General features: G+C 22.8%; 1 protein-coding gene across 2 annotated transcripts in view; it reads left to right on the plus strand.

Moving 5' to 3' along the window:
* The first annotated feature begins 3,587 nt into the window (after positions 1 to 3,587).
* LOC112591052 overlaps positions 3,588 to 21,049 on the plus strand; it is an 85,775-nt gene continuing 68,313 nt past the window's right edge. Inside the window, exon 1 of one of the 2 annotated variants that reach the window (XM_025334703.1) lies at positions 3,588 to 3,874. In XM_025334703.1, the coding sequence (XP_025190488.1) occupies positions 3,784 to 3,874 (91 nt within the window). In that variant the 5' untranslated portion in view covers positions 3,588 to 3,783. The remainder of the gene's footprint in view (positions 3,875 to 21,049) is intronic. The other variant, XM_025334704.1, reaches the window with a different exon arrangement.

Consider the following 21,049-nt stretch of genomic DNA (forward strand, 5'->3'; position numbering starts at 1 on the left):
TATTATGTAAATATCTTAAATTAATGTTTATTATAATAATTGGTTTGTTATGTTCGTAATGTGTAATGATATCACTACAGTGTTCAAGCTTAAATATAAAGTAGTAAAGTGTCATAAAAATTAAAATATAGTAAAGTTAAATTATAGTATCATGCATTTTAAAGTAAATAATTAATAATAATAATAATAAAAAGAAAAAATAATAAATGTGCACTTAAAGTGTTTTTCAGTGTCACCTATGAATTTTACTATAAAAATTGTTTTGTGATACTATTTAAAAATACAAAACAATTTTGCTTTTATTTACAGCTATAATTTTTGTACACATTTTCAAACTATAAAAATTAAATTTAAATGAATTTATGGAAAATATATCGAATTTCCTGCGGATTTAATCAAAATTATTGAATAACTATTTTTGGGGTTATGATTGAGAGTTTAAAACTATCTAAAAATAAACCTAAAACAAAGCCGTGCTAGGGGGGTGCGAGAGGTGCGTATGAACCGAGCGCCATGACTAGCAGGGCGCCAAAATCTTTTTATAATCTAAGTAATATTACTGATAGATGAAAATTAACCATATTAATTTATATTTTTTAACGGTTTCAATATAATAATATCATCCTGATCGACGGCGTCGATTCATTATTTTGACTGGGAATGAGATAACGTTTTGAAATGTATGGTAGGCAATTATGTAAAAATACCTATTCATGTATGAATATAATTGGTTTTTATTTTTATTCCGAAATAACGACGTCGTTGATTGTCAATAACAATAATATACTATAAATATATGTATACTGCATTACTATTGTTATTTTATATAATTTAATAACAGAATTTCGACTGGAACAAGTTGTATGATTTTATTTTGAACCCATCTATGACGATGTGAACATCATTCATTGCAGAAATAGGTACAAAATTATTTTTTATTAACATTTATTTGAAGATAAGTTATTTTTTATGCAATCGAACAAATTTGATTCGTAAATAAATGATACCTGTTTAGTATGATAAGTACCTATCTATCAATATTTTTTATTTTACATATACAGTTTAAATATTATATTACTAGGTAATCTATTAAGTTAGGAATGTGCAAAAAATGATAAATCTAACGAATTTCTCTTCCCTATTCTTATGTTATTTCTTTATAGGTATAAAAATACATAGTAGAGGGATAAGGGCACTAAAAATAATTTTTGGAACCGGGTACTAATAATACTATAGGCACGGCACTGCCCTAAAATATGGCCAAAATTAACAAAAAATAATTTTAGAAATTTACTTAACTGAGAATATATCAATTTCATAAATATTTTGATGTTTTAAGAAGTTTAATAAATCTAAGATTAAAACATAGACGTGAATGACTTTTCGGTGATGGTTTTTAACGGTGAATAATAGCTTATATATATATATATAATAAGAGCTTATAGCTCTTGAGGCTATATTATTTGCTTTATGTATATAAAAATTTAAGTTCAGATTATATTAAATTATGTTAAATTTTACGTATACTTGTTAAATTTTAAATTTTGCATTAACTTAATAAAATCCCTTGAGAAATGTTTTGAATTAATAAAAAATAAAAAATGTATAGATATGTACCTACTGAAGTATAATGAATGCCTTAAATTGCTAAAATTTCAAAATAAAAAGTTTTATTTTATTTTTATTATAAATACAAGGTTTTTACTACATTAGTTTTTGGTTGCGATTGGGATATTACATATTGGTTAAATAAATTATAAGTATAAAAGTTATTTTCTTAGTATCATTTTTGAAGTACCTGCTATTTACAAGAATAGAATTATGTATTTGGAATACATTTTTCTAAAGCTCTGCTAAAATGTTAATTTTATATTAAAGTTTTAGCCTCAGTTTTAATATACATTAAATATGTATAATAATTATGATATAATTCATTATTATTTTCGTGATTCAAAGACTTATGACTACGTATTTCGTGAAGGCATAAACATGACGTTGAAATTGGTATTTAGTAGGTAGTTAAATACAAGAAAGGACCAAAACCATGACAAATGATAAGACAAGAAGCCGTTATTTGGTTTCTCCAATCTGACAGGTGTTGTCGTGGTAGATGCTTACTGTAGCCCTACTATAGCTGTGTTTCGTCTTCACAAGAGATTGTTTGTGACAAATTGTGTGCATCCCTATGGAATACCACCATAGATATATTGTACATTGTACATGCATAATATTGTACAGCATACATGGGGTGTTGCGTTCGAATTTTTGAAAAGACATGATGTATTTCTGGTACAGGGTTGTAATATTTATTTTTCATTTCTCGTTATATTTAAAACCACTTGAAATATTAATGCTTATGCAGACTCGTAATTGCATATTTTATACTGTTTATAGTAACGTGAAAGTAAAAAATTTTAAAACTTTCAATGTCAAGTTTTTTTTTTTTTATTTATTTAAGTCTGATAATATAAATGCCAATAGTTAGTTGCAAAAAAAAAAAAAAGAAATTCATAATTTTCATAAAATTAATATAGATAGAATTGGGTAGAATGATTTTATTCCTGTTGCTGTTTTTATTTCTTTTTAACGTACAAAAAATATGGATATAACTTATTATTTTACTCCATTAAAGATTTTAAACTAAAATCGATAAGCTAATTTGGGCATTTGGCTACATACTATGTACTTGCAATAAAATTGCATAGGTTATTATTTTTAAAATTATAGTTATACCCAAATGTTTTGAATGTTGAATTAAACATCTTAATTCAAAATAAAGAAGGTTTTTTTTTATCGTTTATGAGTTATATATCTGTAAAGTATATAAAATATATAAGTCTATATAATTTTACAATGTTTTTATTAGAAATATTAACTCAATTTTCTTCTTAACGCTTATGGACCAAGAACGTTTGTAAAAGTTTATTTTCTTTAAATTGAATAGTATGTTTTATCATTATTAAGTTGAGTGTATTAACAGTTACTGTTACAAAACCTTACTATTTTTTTTTTACTTAATTTGATGACATTGAAAAAAAATTTATTACATATTTGTGTTTCAATATCTTAAACTAATAAACTTATTCGTTCGAAATGTACCTATAAATTGATGTACCTATAAATATCTACTTAAATTATTGCTTTTTTGCGCTTTTTGTCTTGAAAATTATTTATTAAATTATTAAACTTCACGCTGTGTTTAGTTGAATAAGTATAACACCTATAATTTCATTTCATTATTGTTAAATTTAATCGTCCAATATAATTACGACCGCGTGAAGTATTATGCCTATTTGTCATCATGTTGGAAAATAAAACCGTAAAAAGAAATATATTAAAGATATTCATTTTGACTTCAAAATTATAACGATATTAATTTACATTAATAGGTACTATTATAATAATTGTTGGGGGATAAAACCACCCTGTATAAACAGGCACTCCTTGAGGGGTTGTGTGTCAGGATGCAGGGGCAGTGTGTTGGGATTGTGAGGATGCAGGCAATTCGCACCCATAGTTTCGCCATCGTCGCCGTCGTTGTCGACAGCAGTAGCAGCAGTAGCTGTCGGCTGGCAGTGTTGTGTAAGAGTCCATACCTAACCCACGTCTCGTAAACCAAATCGGTCCGGTACACATGGTCGTGATTTACGCACATCCGACTAGCTGATCGCCGCCGAGATTTGAACGCCTTTTCTCGCTCCGTTGGCTGTTATTTCTGATATTTTTGAATCCACTTTTATAATTTTTTTTTTTTTTCGATTTTTCGATGCCCACCGGACGACGATGACGAAGAAGACCCCGAGCCGCGGTAGATTGACGATCACGACGTGGTGGTGTTGGTGGTACACCGCCGCTTTAATGCCGTTCGTCATCGGTAAGTAGCTATAGTGTGATTTCGTTTTGATGTATAGACATATAGATTATTAAATATTAAACTATAACCGATATGTACTCAATGCCATACAATATTATATTGAATGACAGTGTTAACGTTTCGTCACGGTTGTCCGTTCGCGAAAGCACATAGTTCTAATGTCACTGAGTATGATATATCGTTTATATTTGTAATAATTAATTATCATACCGGCACAATAATATTAATTTGTTAGTAAGCTACATATTTTAAAGAAAATTAAAGATTTTAAAGTATGAGTTGAATTAGCATATTTGTAGTCCTTAGTAATTACAAATAATTTAACGATACGATTACTCAAATAATATTATAAAGGATATTAACATTAATTTTGTATACAAATTTTTACAAGATAATAATTTAATACAAAAAACTTTTTATAACCGTCAATAAAAATTAAATTTAAAGTAAATTAGCTTTTTTTAATTTTAATTTTTAATATTTTAAGTAATTTAAGAATTTGTGGGAGTAACAATTATTTAAGTTCTACTCTAAAATTCAAAATGTTAAATGTAATTTTTACAATAATTGTTGATACCAGTATTTTACTCGTAAATATGACTAATTGAACTATTTAAAGTGAACTCTGGTAATAATCATTTTGAACATAAAATGTTTAAAATAAAATATTAATAACTTGCGAATGGATAATAAATATTTTTATTTATTCAAAATAATTAATTAAGCACTATGGTGTTTACTATTTAAAATTTGTAGTGTTCAAGGTAAGTATAAAATAATTTATACTATAGAAGTTCTAGATTATATTGAATTTTAAAATAATGTTTTTACTTATCATATTTATTTTATATATTTAAATACAAACTAAAAGTCAATTATGATGTAAATAGTAATAAAGAAAATAAATACAAAGTTAGTTTTCAATTAATTAATTTAAACTCAATAATATAATATCAATACATATTTAAAAGTTTTAATCAAAGGAATTACAAACATCAAAAACCAGTTTCCTTGTTAGTATAAAATATGACTTATTTACGTAGGTCAAAAACTAAAAAGTTATTGAATAGATTTTTTCCTATAAATGTTTAATCCTAGTTAAAATTTTATGTATTTTTTTGTAAGATATATAATTATTATTGTATTTTTCAAATTATTTTGTGCTTAATACATTAATAGTGCACGTGAATAAAATGTGCACTAGAAAGCTAATAAATGATTAAAAACTCTGTAAAATCGAATTAAAGTTGTTGAAGCTGATACACTTAATTGATTTCTTTAATTTATTATGAATATATTACTAATATACTATAGGTACGCAGCATAATAATTCATATTGTTTTCATTTTTAACTAAGCATAATAATATATATTTAAAATTCATTAACAAAAAAATACTTACTAAATGAGTACTAAACAAAAACTAGCATTGTAAAATATATTATTCGTGATTTTTAATAAAAGAAATACTATAATTATTATTTTAAGGTATTTAAATCTTAAATAGTAATAAAGTGAAATAAAAAAAAAAAAAAAAAAACATTAATTTAATTAAACGTTATAGTTATATAATAATGGTTTTTGTTTAAATTAAACAGAGAATATATTTATTTTAATATTATTAAAACTTAAAATTATTTGTTAAACAAAGTTAAAAAAAAAAGAAAATAGTAATAGTTATATGAGAGAATTATTCACTCTAAATTATGCTACGATACCTACTAAAAATATATTTTATTTTATCTAATAATTAATTACAATTTATTAAAATAACCCTTACTTAAGATACTGCTAATGATCATAATTTTCAAGTACTTTAATATTTTTGTTATATTAATAGATGTAATATTAAGTTGATTTTACAAAATGGTAATATATCGTTGTGTTCTAAATTTTTAATAGTTATTATAATGGATATATTACTATTATTCTAGTTATCTTAATGACTCAAGTTATAGGTACTTTCTATTAATAAAATAAAATACAAATATAATATATAAACATAATATGATTGATAGTCAATTATTCTAGTAGATTAAAATTAACAAATTAGTAGAATTACATCAATGAAGTATCGGTAGGTACTTATACAATATGTACACAAGCATTGAAAATTATACATCATGTTAATATAATCAAAGATAAAAAAAAATGTACAATGTGTACAATTTGTAGTGATTAGGTCTTATTATTATTATTTAATATGTTAGTGAAAAGAAAAAGGTGTAAGTATTCAATTATTTAAACGACATAATGGTATATATTGTATACTATTATGCATAATAAGTAATTTTTAATTACATCAAACATTTTTATTGACTAACGCTTAAAAATTAAATGTATGCTATCATTTATAATCGTTTTAAATTTTTATTTACAATTATACTGAGCTATTCATTTTCAATTTATTTATTTCATATTTTTACTGTTGAATGGTATTTGATTATAGTAATATAGTAACTTACTTATAGTTTTAATTTAAATGCATTTAGAAAATAATATATTAAACTATTTAGGTACATAATATATTTTACAGATCAACAGTAAAAAAATGTATAAATTAAATAAACTTTTTGAAATTTTATATTAATAAATAATATAATACATAGTACCTATAGTTTATCAACTCAAGTTTAAAAATTAGAATATTATTGACTATTAAGTATTATTACTTATTATTTTAAATAAATAGTAGGACATTTTTAACAATATTTTCAACATTGACATAATATTTTAGCCATACAGTATAATTTAAATTGTTGTTTATTGTAAATAAAAATAATGATGATAAAAAAAAACACTTACTAATACCTTATGATGATCATTTAGTTATATCTAGTTGTTGTATTCTATATCACAACTATGAACGTATATCGCCAGATTATTGGTATTTGAGTAAGTTCCATTATAGTTTCTACCTAATACTATGCAATAACAAAGAAAATTATATTAAAAAATAATATAATATAAAAAAAAAATTTTTTTTTTGAACTGATTTAAGTGGAGTTGATTTATCGTTTATAAAATACGATTATAGAGATGTATACACATGATGATTTCACAATAAAAATAGCCTATATGTAGGTAAGCAAATATATCGATACTATTTGAATTCAGAGCCCGACTTTATTGCATATACCATGTTATTAGGTATTGCGGATAAAGTACACATACAGAATGTTTTATAGATGTGGTATGGGCTATCAAGTAATATGAATTGCAATAAATAATAATTCTAGTATTTCAAATAAGTCAATTTATTCGTGTTACAGCGTTTATATAAATATATGATATACCTAGTTGTTTCAATTTGGTACCAATGTATTAATTTAGTTTTCATTTAATAAAAATTATGTACACAATATTGCATGTATTATATTTGTAGTAAAAATAAATTTTATTTACCAAACATTTATGAAATTTAAATTTTAGTTTAATATTTACATAAATGTATGTTTATGAAATGTTTCTAAAAATAAGTTTAAAGTGACTTTAGTTGTTAAGTACATGGTATGGCCACGTTAAAGTATATTTAAGTTTTTCTCATAATTTGAATTCTTTTATTGAGTGATATTATTATACCTTTAATATATTTTTTTATTTTTATTTTAGAGTTGTCGTATCATGGCTCTTTGATAACTTTTGCATCAAACCTCATAACTGAAAACCAATGTAGTTCAGATATATAAATACATTTAAACATTTTTATAAACTTTTATATATTACTGTATTTGAATAGGTTTAATATTTAAAAATATTTTTGGAGTTAATATTTACATTTCTTTAGAAATTGCATAAATGAAAAACCTTTCAAACTGGACATAAATTATAATATATCAGTCCGTCGTTTTGAGTTTATTCAAAATTTATTTACACTTTCAAATAGGTAAACCCAAAAATATGTATTTTTATTTATCTTGGTTTTTGCTTATAAAAACAAACTTTTTATTTTAATTATGTATACCAAATTTAAGTAGAAAACAAAACTATAAAAAAGTATATACTATAAAGTAAAGATTAAGTTGGTGTTTATTATCAAGAAATTGTTTTAGTTTATAGGTAGATATTATTATATTTTAATTGTACGAGTATATCTATAAATGAGTTTTTCGTGTTTTTTTTTTTTAATATTTCAAAGTATAATTTGTTAATTTATACAAGCCATTAAAGCTTGTAAAACAAATTATACATCAATGATTTGATATTAAAATATATATATTCATGTTATTTTTTTAATATTTTATGAATTATAAAAATTTTTTTGTTGATAAATAAGCTAAAGAATCTTTTCCTTTTTATTTTTCGATAAAATATTAACATGCTATATTCTTATTTTTTTTTTTTTTGTAGTCTGACATAGATTTATCTTATCTTTTGCTTATTCATACTACTAACGACATTCACAATATTTCTACAATCGTTTTAGTACTTTGTCATTAGCGGTTTTCGTCATATCCATAGTTTTGTTCTGTATGTTCATCGATATAATCAAACATCAAACTCCTGAACGTTTTTCATTGTGTCACTGATACAAATATATAATATATGTAAGTGATAAGATTCTACAAAACGTAATAATAAATTGCCAGCAATTGTAAAAGTAAAGATTTCATAAACCACTTAGCAGATTTCAAGCAACAGATAAGTAGTAACTTTGAACAACATTTTTTTTTCTCCGTATTAATATAAAATTTTTTTACAATAGTTTTACAAAATATATCGTTTACTTCCTGCCATAATTTACTTTTTTGTTATAATCAACATAAATGAAAATTTAATTAATTTAAATTTATGAATTAATCTTTAACTAAAATAAACGTTTAGGTATTTGTTAGTATTAGAATAATTTAAATATAATTTATAAATGTAGACAAATTTATACAGAATAATAATTTTTAATATTTTAATAATTTAACAATGTGATATTCTCAGTTACAGTAGTTTATATCAAAGGTAGTTTAGTTTCATCTTTTAAATAATAGTTTTTTGTAAATACAATATAATTACCTGAGACCCGCCCAAAAGAACACCAAATGTGTGTCATTCGTAAACATTTTCATACTTTTCTTAAAATCTAAATTATGAAGCTATAATAACATATTGAGCCTTAATCTAATGAAGAAAAATATATGTATTATTTAGTGTTTTATGTTTAAATATTTAAGTTTAATCATAACCAAAAATATAAAAACAATCTCCAATCACGTACAAATATTAACGATATACTTGAAATATTTAGATTTTATATACATTAGAATTTATTCTGATACACATATTCCAGGTTCCTATTCATAGATAAAATAATTTAGGTATTTATTAATTATTCAAGAAAGGTGAAACGGTAAAAAGTAAATATTTATTAGTACAATATTTATTTTTTTTTTATTTTTTATTTTTTTAGCTCATTTTTGACTATAAAACTCTAATATAGATTCGATTATAACAGTTTAACATGCTATTATTTTTTGTAGTTCGTCTTGTTTCACAATTTCTGGAATAGAGTATTTTGGCTTAAACACATTTTTGTTTTTTTAATAACAAACACGAAATTTTATAAACTGGTTATTTCCCAATAAAATAAAATATTTAATATCTATAAATTTTTATTTTTGGTGAATGTGTATAGCCACACAATTATTATAAAAGTGAGGTGGCCCGTAATTTGATCTGGTAGATAATATCAGGTGACAATTGATCCATGACATTTGTTCTAGTGAAAAAAAAAACCCGTAACAAAAATATACTGCTAAAAAATGTCTGGTAGAAAAAAAATAATAAATACAATTTATAATAAAAATATATAGAATTTTAGTTTTATAATTTTCAAAAACGTTAGGAAAAAAAAATCCATATAATGTTGTAGAATATTATAAAATATTATAATAAACGGACAGTCTACCATGTATAAAAATTACGAAAACATGATAGAAATATCATGAATATACGAAATATGAAAAATACGAATCTAATCAGCTCTCAACGATTTATAAGATATAATTATTATTATTGTGACGGAGATAGCGTAATTCCCGTACTTTTGATTTTAGAACAGGATTAAACCTAGCCGTATGCGAATATGTATAAATAACGTAAATATGTAATTAAATAATGTCACTTACGTTCATAAAAAGCTAAATAAGCGTAAATAAACTTATAAATAAATGTTTTATTTATGGTATATGTAATGTGTACGAATCAAAACTTTAGATTTAAAAGTAGTATAGCGTTGTATCGAGTATAAGAAATTGTCATGTAAAATCCGATGTCATACAATAACGAAATATGGATAGGTAATTACTAAAACTTGTATGCCAAATTAATAAAAGTTAATTGATTAGATTCATTTATAATAAAAAAATTAATTATTTATTTTAAAGTAGACTGTATTTTAAATTGTACAATCATATCCCATAAAAAAATAATGCATTTTCATAGGAGCGATCTCATAAAAGAAACTGATTATTGGCATGCTTCAAACTTAGTCAAAATCAAGGCTAAAAAACTGGAAAATATAAAAACATAGACTAAAGTTTTAAAAATACAGTAAAAATTATGAAATTACAAATATTAATAAATATTTAAAGAGTATCGTTTATAGATTCAATTTCTAAGTATTTGAATTTTATATATTATTTCTTTAATTTCATTATATTATTTTTTATTACTTAACGTTTTCAAAAATTATGAAATTAAAATTCTTTATATTTGTATTATTTATAATTTTTTTTATCAAATGTTTTTTTAGCTAGATATTTTTGATACAGGTTTTTTTTGAACTGGATCAAATGTCATGGATAAATTATCGCCAGATATTATTTACTAAACCAAATGACGTGGAATCTAAAAGTGATAGATACCTATATAGTATTGTTATCATTTTATAGCTGTTACAAAAGTCTATAAAAAATATATATATTTCTTTTATTACAATTTATAATACATTGGTTATTTAAATATGCAAATATGCAATAATTTTTTTAACATCGTTATAAATTCTTAAATATTTTTAAGAACGCAGTTTATATGTTATTTAAATCCAACAAATAACTTAAGAGGAATTGAAATTAAAAAACTTGTCTCTAAATTATGGATAATTAATGGATAAAACGTTTTTGCTTTACCGTCTTATCTCAATTACTTTACAATTCGTATTGTAGAATTGTACTTATTAAAATAGGTATGCTTTTTGCTATAAAATCTAACAATTTAGTCATAGTACAATAATTTAGGTACATATTATTTTGGAATTATAATTCAAAAAGTTTTTTATACTTATGAACTTATGGATATTTTCTATGAAAAATGTATATCTTGAGTAGTGGCGATAATTTGTAAATTTCTAAAATAAGACACAGTACACAATAGTAGAGTCGTTTCGACGAATGACGATTATACCTATTGTGTTGGCAGTATTCATATAATATATACCCATATACATTACACATTATATATATTACGATCATAGAATTTAACCGTTTTGAGTTACCAACTATACAATACCAAGTTTGAAAATAATATTAAGAGAAACGTTATTTTGTCGCTAACACTAAGGTGCTGAAGATGACAGCTATTACATTTTGAGAATAACAATTTATGGGACTTCGTCGATTTTATCCGCCAAGGAACTAAGCTTTTGGTATTACCTAAAGGCTGGTGAGACGAGTTATAATACTGAAAGTATATAAAATTACGTACATATTTTATTTAGTTGCCTAAATGTAATCAAAAACCTTATAATATTTTTTATATTCAAGATACATAATACTTTGCTATAATTTTTTTGATTTATTTTTCATTGATTAATTTTGAAAAAATAATTTTAAATCAATATTCCACATATTATATAATGTATGGCAGGGGCGGCCAAACAGTCGATTGCGATCGACCGGTCAATCGCAAATGATTTTGAAGTCGATCGTGTTAGAGTTGATTTTTAGGTTACACATACAAAAATTAATTATAGTGGTATAGTAACTTAATAATAAAAAAAATTTTTTATCGAAGTCGATCCTCGAAGACGAAGTATGTTTTTAGTAGATCGCGGCCAAAAGTTTTTTGGCTGTTCCTGATGTATGGTGTACATGGTATACATTTTAATGCTTTTAAAATGAAGTTATAGGTATAATTTTATGAATTAAACAATTTTTGTAATCATTTATTAGCCATATAGTTAAACACGAAATTTTTTCATCGCATAGATTCGGTTAATTATTATTTGTAGATCCATTAGATTAGTATCTATTAAGAAATACAAGTATGTTTTTAGAAATGGGCATAATATACTTTGATGACAGATACTAGGTTCATCATTGCTTATAATTTAAATAAAAATTTAAAAATAATTTATACTAGTTACTAGGTTTGCAGGATCTATTTAAACTTGTCGAACTTTTAATATTTTGATTTTGTGAATCAGCGACGAAAATAACAAAAGGAAAATTTAAAAAATAAATACATTTTTTTTGTACCTAGTATCCTTAGTAAAAAAAAAAAAAAGATTAAAGATTTAATAATGAAAAAAGGGGAGGGGGAGAAAACTTGCTTGACTAGGTGTCGAGTATACCTTGCCATTGAATAAGTCACTGTAATGTATGTGTTAAATTTAAATTCAATGATAAATCACAGCATATGATAAACGATTGTGAGCGAAGACAATCTGTCAGCCTATTTTACTAAGTATACTTTATGATATATTTGTATTGCTATTATGGAAATTCATTTTACTAAGAGTAATATTTTAGATTAAAAAAATTTTTATCAAAAATATTATATTTTAAAATGTAATTGTGTGTATAAAAAATAATTAAATTTTATAAATTTTTAACTAAATAATAGTTTGAAATTTTTCGTAAATTTGAAAATATTAATTTCAAGTGCTTATGAAAAAAATCATGTCTACGTACGTGTTTAACTTTAAATGTTTTTAAATAGTTTAATTAATATCTTAAAAATATCTTGAATTAAATTTCAAATTTTTTGACGCAGTAAAAAATTGTTATCGAGATTTATAGAAGAAAAACTAATAAAAATTGAAAATGTTAAATGACTATAAGTAATAGTTCAAAACTAGTAAAAAAAAATAAAAAAAAATATACATTTTAAAAATATTTTATACCTAAAATTCTAATTTACCGGGTTAGTAAAAATTAAAAAAATACGAAATATACACATTGTACAAGCTATTTAAAAATTTTCAAAATGCAAATTTTTAAGTTTTTATTTTCTATTTTTACATATTTTTATTTGTATTATTTTAAATTCTTATAATAATTTATCAATTAAAAATTGTGAATATTCATCATATTATATGCAAAAATTTAAAGTTAATTTATTTTTTTGTTAAATAGACGTTCGTCTATTCATTAAAGAATATAATATATTAGACATTTGTTTCAAATTTTAAATAAACTATTCATTTTCTTTTTATAATATTGACATAATTTTCGATTAGTTTGATATTTCATATTTTTTGTGAATCTCATTGGATTTTTCTTTTGCTTAAAAATGTTCAATATTTTTACACATTTTCATTCAAAAAAAAAAAATAAAATAAAATAAAAATACACCTTACTTTACCTAACCTAACCATCATTTTACATCAATCTTCGTGATTTTTTTTCTATCGACTTGATATTGAAATAATAATCAATCAATCAATCATTCTGTGTACACTTCTATTCATTATTGTACTAAACTGAAATTATTTTTTACATTTTCTTTACGTTATTTTGTACAATATTTTTACTTAACCCTGTTATATCCCATTTTTATCAACATTCACTATAGTGTTTTTCTATCTATGTTTATTCCATTATTTTGTCATATTTTTTATTTGTGCTTCAGTAAACACAAATTCAACGTATTAGTAGATATTACGTATCATATAGTATACATTTTTATTTTACCACTTTAATACAAATAGTATAGTTGCTATGTGTAGTGTATGATTGTATTCTGAATAGTGTTTTTGTAATCATACAATTAAAGAATCATATTTACCATGGAGTATTAGACGTTAGTACTTCAGTTGGGCAAGATTACGTGTCAGTTATTTATATCGTATATATATAAAAAAAACAACAACAAACAAACTGCTCATACTCACTCTAATCAAAATATTTACGACTAACAAAATGCTGTGACCGATGGTTCAATGCATATGAAGTCGACTATATAATTTTCCTTAGATTCTAGTGGAATAAACTTGTGAGGCCCTTAATTCATAGGTGTATAATATAAAATGGACTTACATCTGATGACCTAATGCAGTAAAATAACTTACATTCAATTTACCAACTTATTTTTGTACAATAATAATCTAAGAGGATGTCATACCCGAATGTGTTGTCTTCGTCTTTATACATATGTACGATATAGTAAATTTGCGTCCAGTAGAACTCATTATGCCCAGTTAGTTTTAATATTAAAGTGAATTAATCTATTATTAAAGATAAAGATTAGAACATTGTTAGTGTTGTAGCATTGGTATTTCGCGATATTTTAGTTTTTAATCAAGATATGAGTATATAAAATATTACAAATTAAAATTGCTCATACCTAGTTTAAAAATTAAAATATCGCAAAATACCAATGCTACATGGAACTAATAATGTTTTAACCTTTTACTTTGGCAATAGGTAAATTCACTCTAATATTAAAATTAACAACACATAATGAGTTCTACTGAATATGAATTTATTATGTTTTAAGTATGTAAGACGGAGATTACATATGCTAGTGTGGAATAATATATATATCTATTATTTAGTTTACAAATATTTAAAAATAATATGTACATAATAATTAATATCTAAATATTTTATCAAATTAAATAGGAAGCATTTATAATACCTGAAAACAACAAAAATATTCGATTAATTTTCTATCATTAAAGTATGAAATGTGTTCACTTATAAGTTATAAGTAACAACCAATTAATATTTTAATTATATTTGGAATTATAAGAGTTTAAGTTTAATTGTTTGAGCACATAACTTTAATCGATTTAGGTTGGAATAATTCAATTATCAAACTGTATGTTTTTTGATAAATAATTTCGAAACAGACAATTTGAATGTAACAAATTAATAAATTATTTAAGAGTTGAAGAATTCACTCATCATATTTACACACATAAGAGGATTATGCGACACCCGACTTTGTTGTCTCTATCTTCTTACATGTAGGTAACATAGCAAATATTTTTTCTAATCAATAATAAATTGTTAATGTTATAATATTACACGTATGCTCATTTATTATCTTATATTTAGTACTGATAATATTTAGAAATGCATTTTGTGAAAATAATGGAATTAGTAACCTAAGCCATATCTTCCCTATGGCTTTTCAAATTAAAAATTAACTTTATACGTTAGGTTTAAGTGTTTAACATACATTTTGCAAGAAAAAACATCATTCATTCATAAAATATTTAAAATAATTAATGAATTACAATTAAATGATCGTTTTTATAAAAATAACAAATACAAATATATTTTAGAATAAATAATGTTTTGATATAGACCTACCAATAAATATTAAATAACTTAAGAATTTGAATCCTAAACTGTCATGTATTGACATTCGTTGTCAAACAACGTCAATAGCATCTATAGATTCTATGTAAAGTCATTATTATTATTGATATGCTATTTTGTATTGTACATTTCATTCTTTATGATAACTTAATGTAGTGAACCCAATTTTCAATACATTATATTTACATGTATAGATGTTTGTGGACCTCCCGTTGACCATTAATCACACCAATCTAACGTATTATCCCATGGTTTGTATGCCGCATAAACCTTACTATAGTATCAAAGCTCATTGAATTTATGTGATTTCTAAATTTTACACTATCGCTGTCCTACCTGTCTTTTACATGATGGATTGGTAGCACAATATTTTCATAAAAAAAAAAAAAAAAAAAAATGTATATACCTATACATGTAGAGGCAGTGTTTAGGTGTTTTATAACCTAAGCCTTTTGATTCAATTAATTAAGCGCTCATTGAAATATGGTATATTTTGTGTAAATAAGGAAATTATTTAACTTGCACGTCATACGATTAGATATAACTATAATTATTTGTGTTAATCAAAAATGATAAAAATATAGCTTAAAATTAAAAAAAATACCTTTTCTTTGTAAAATTGAATATATTTATTATCATACGGTCATGCCAATACATAAAAATGCCTAGAGAATAAAATTTCTGAAACAGTCGTTAAAAAAAAAAAAAAAAATTATTTCTAATAACTTGGTGAAACAATAAATAAATAAATTTTATTTTATTATAATGCATTAAAATATTTACAAGTTTCTATACAATATTTTATATTTATCTCGTTATTAGAAAAAATTTCATTATACTAGTAATTAAAATAATAATAAAAAATAAAACTGTTCAAAAAGCAAAAATTAGTTTTATAAGTTTTTTAGTTAACTTTACTTATCTTATATAATTATTGTAATTAAAAATATAAAATAATATCTATAATGTATAAATATTAGTAATTACATAAGCAAATTGGCTGGCAAACATATCTTAAATCTTAAGATGTAGATAACAACAATAAATAGTTACTCAAATATTATTATATATATTTTTGATTTGTATTTTTTTTTTTAAGGTGTAGAACCAAGAAAATCATTACACAAACGTCTTTAGAGTCGGTTAGGTCAGGCGGGTGAGGGAGAGTGTCAGGAACTGGAACAAAGTATTGATGTGATATTAGTGGATTTGAGTAGTAGTGACATATTATAGATTATGTACCTGTTCATATGTAATGCCATTTTTTGTAGTGAATTTTTATTCAATTATCAACAGTTTAATAATGTAGGTTTTTTAGAGAGTATGAGTGGAAACAAATCAAGAATCAATAGTTATTTGACGTATTGATATTGATTGAAAACCCTTTATTGTTTTAAATTTGGTTAGTTTGGCACCACTCACCATAAACCCAACTTGGCTTTATTATAACTTATAAAAAATGAGTTTAATTTTAGTAAAAGTTTAGAATTTAAAATATTCTGTAACATCTGTAACATGTTTAGTGTAGTATTTAATAACTTTTATTATTAATTTTAAATGAGAACCTCTTAATTAAATATTTTATTTAAATTAGTTTTTTTTTCAATCAAACAGTGTAAAATCATACTTTCAAGGAAATTAAATAAAATCAATTTAAAATAAGTTTGAAAGTTAATTTAATATACTTAAACTATCATTTAGTATTACTTTTTTATTTGAATTATTTTAGTTTTTGTATATTAATTCTAAATCACAGAAAATCTACACTATTTTAAAATATTTGAAGTTTACAAAAATAATAAATGTGGGAAATTGTTGTCCATTTTTGTGCATTTTTATTAACTAAATATTTCTATGTACTTACAATACTTAGACGAATATAATATTATACTATATATTTTACAGTAGCTTTAAGATTTACTGTTTAAATTTTAATTTAAAACAAAGATTGATAATATAAATCACTTTTTTTCTGGCAGCCAACAGGTAATTATTGTTATCTGAGTATAAATTCATAGTTGTAGAATGTATTATAATAATGACATAATTTTTGAAGCTATAAATTAGTTTAAGTCTAATGATAAATTTACAATTCTGTATTTATGATTGTGTTTTATGTCATTATTGGCTGTGTTTTAAAATGTTGAGTATAGACTTACGATAATATTTTTAAAAATAATTTTAAACTGGTAGATTTGTTTCTATTAATATTTTATATACTTTTTATGTACGTAAATTTTATATAATTCTTAAAATTTTATTTATCCCGTGTCTAAAGGGTAAGTACCTAATAAGTATATAATATGCCAATCAAGAAACAAATATTTCGAATTATTAAGTAATCAACTAGGAAAATAGGCAAATAAATGTTTGAATTATTAATTTTTATTTAAATGAATTCATTTTAATTTATTGTTTTAATATCAAACAGATTTTCAAAATCAACATAACATAATTTATATGCATAAAAAAAAAAAAAAAAAAAAAATAAAAAAATAAATAAAAATAAATACCAAATGCACTGTACGAAGTTTTCGGACCCACTCAAAGGCATCCAAAACACAAATCTATATTATTAATAAACTTTAACTATGTCAAATGATTTTATAAAAATTAACCTTAGTTAAATAATGTATAAATATAAATTATATTTAAATGTAATGAAATTATTCACTAATAACCGGTCGGTGCCTTAAATAAAAATATTAAAATAATTTAAATATAATTCAAATAAAACATATCCACATAAAAATAATATAATAATAGGTAGTAAAAATAATAATATACTGCATATTAAACATGTTTTAAAAAATTTAATTGTATTTTTAAATAAAAAAAGAAATTATAACTAACATAATATTATTATAATTTATTTTTAGTCATTAGGTCTTGAAATTTATTTTTAATTATTATTTATACAAACGTGTTCATAAAATATGAAATTATATAAAAACAATAGTTTGAATTTTTATTTTAACAATAAAATGTAAAAATGGGACTATTGTGTAAAGAATATATAGTTAAATGTTTTTAAATGTAACTTAAACATTTAAAAACTGTGTCAAAATTGTATGATATATAAACTGGTATGTTTTTGAAAACTGTAGAAAATTGTAAAAACAATAAAAAGAATATTTCCTTAATTTATTATAAAATGTGATACAAAATGTATACTTCTTAAATTATATATTAAAATGATAGATTTAAAATAGCTTTTATTTAAAACAAACAAAAAAACAATAAAGTTAGGTTTTAAATGTTTATATATTATGTATGTATGTTGTAATACTGTTTATTCGAGTAATCATTTAAAATGTTCAGTTTATTTTATATATGTATATAATTCTTAAACTTTTTGTACTACGTTGGTCATAATAACACAATTTTAAATAACTAAACTTGTGTACAAGTTGTTAAAAATGAAAGCTAAGTTTTAAAATAGTAATTTAGAACCTACAGAATCTATTTTTAATTTGATTAAAGATGTTAAGTTTTGTTTCATTCGTGTAAATGTTTTTTTTTTTTTTTTAATTTTAAATTAATTACATTAAAAAAAAATAAAAAACCATCTAAGCTTAATAATAGATTATTTTTACAAAGGTTTAGTTTACAAATATAATGTGTGAATGATCACTAAAACTTTTATTCGTATATCTTATGGCTTAAACTTTAAAACGAATAATTAAATGAAATTATTATTGTTTTTAAAACTAACAAATTGATTTGCTATTTCAATTAGTATCTTATTATTTTAATCTTCTAGGTTTTAGAATAAAACTAAATATTTTCTTATTTTTATAGAAAGATAAAGTTATATTAAGAAAAATTATGATATAACTTTAACGTTCGTGAATGAATCATTTGGAGTATATTCGAAAATATACATACATCTTATAATCATGAAATGTATAATTGAAAATTGCATGGGTAGTTTTTCATTTTTATCACTTAGTTTTCACACCACTTTTGTCGAATAACACGGAGCTTTGCATTTTTTGAAAATATAATGAACAGCGAAAGTTTCATTGTTTTGTGTTGAATTTCGTTGCGGAAAATCTTAAATGGCCAAGGTCTGAAAATTTAAACGGGTCAAAGTTTTCGAGACGGGAAAACTTGTTTCGTGCGGTGTCTACTCTCCATCCTTCCTATATGCACTATCGTTTTAAGATCGGATTCCGAGGAGATGGGTGTATATAATACCTAGTACCTAAAACGTTTCTGGATTGCGTTCGAATTGAGCGAACATCCACTGCCAGCTGCATGATCGTATGCAGAAACGAAAAACCTCGCGTGTGTGAAGTAAGTTTATTTTGGTAATTGAATTGTACTTGTGTTTAGTGAAATGTAAACCAATGTGAAAACGATTTTCTGTAGGTAAACTTTCCGTTTTGCACAAAGTAAGACCATTGATGCGTGAAAACCATTAAAACATCGGCAAATAACAACAGTCAAGTCGTCGCCTTCGCACTTGAATAAAAAAAAAAAAAATTAACTTCTGATTTGATAAGATCACTATTTATTGCATAAAATAATATTAACTATGGTATCTGCAATAAGTAAAAATAATATTAATGTACAAGTATCTTTCAGTGTAACAAACCACAGATTGTTAACAGTGATTATATTCTTAAAGTATTATTATAGAATATTGAGTTGGTAATTTTTCTTATTATGAATTTGAAATTAAACAATTTGAGAAATCGCTTCATAGAATTCAAGTGTATATGGTCAATGAGTATGCGCCATTAAAATTTGAATTCAAAAATAAATTTTAGTATGAAAAAAGTATAATAAACAAAGGAAACAGATATTTTTTACTTCTAATATTTATCAAAATAAATTCTATCTAAATATTTTAAATATTATTAAATTTCTGTAAAAAAAAAATTATCTTGTTTTACCAGTTCATAAATTTTAAGATCAATACCTAACCTATTTTGATACTAAAAGTAAAAAGTCATTGAACAAAAATTGTAAAAAATGCAATAAAAATAATAATTTAAAGTGGTATATGAATAGCCAATAGGTAACATTATAAATAGTTTATAATATGTTTATACAAGTATTAGTCTAAATATTATGAAAATTTCATACTACATAGAAATTACCTAATAATATAATTAATGGCAGAAAGTTTCAAGTAATTAAGTCTCCAAGTATAATTAAAATATTTTTTTTTATAATATAATCTAAAATTATTATTCCTTGTTTAAATATTCAATTTCTTAATAGTTTGAATTTTAAACAAGGTTAGGTATTTCATAAACAAAACAAAACACTAACAGTTAATTTCACTAAGAAAATCTTATGCGAAACCTTGAATTAACTTCTCAAATATCATATATAAAAATTATAAATTCCATGAATTTTAAACTAAAAAATATTTTTATAATTATCGAGATTTTTTAACTTTTAAAATTCTTTGAATTCTGACTTAATTAAGTTTAAATAAATGTAATAATAAGTGTATGGCATGATTAGTCGAGTATAGTGAACGTCTATTGGGTTGTTAACTTTATTTAATTTAATCTTCGTTATTTTAATTGGTTATTGTGTATACTGCAGAGTTCTGGATTTCCTACTTTAATTGTAACATGCATAGGTTCTTAATAAAAAAAGCCCCTCTTAATCTCTAA

The sequence above is a fragment of the Melanaphis sacchari genome, unplaced genomic scaffold, assembly GCF_002803265.2.
Source record: "Melanaphis sacchari strain LSU unplaced genomic scaffold, SCAv2.0 Contig128_pilon_pilon, whole genome shotgun sequence".
In the NCBI taxonomy this organism is placed as follows: Eukaryota; Metazoa; Arthropoda; class Insecta; order Hemiptera; family Aphididae; genus Melanaphis; species Melanaphis sacchari.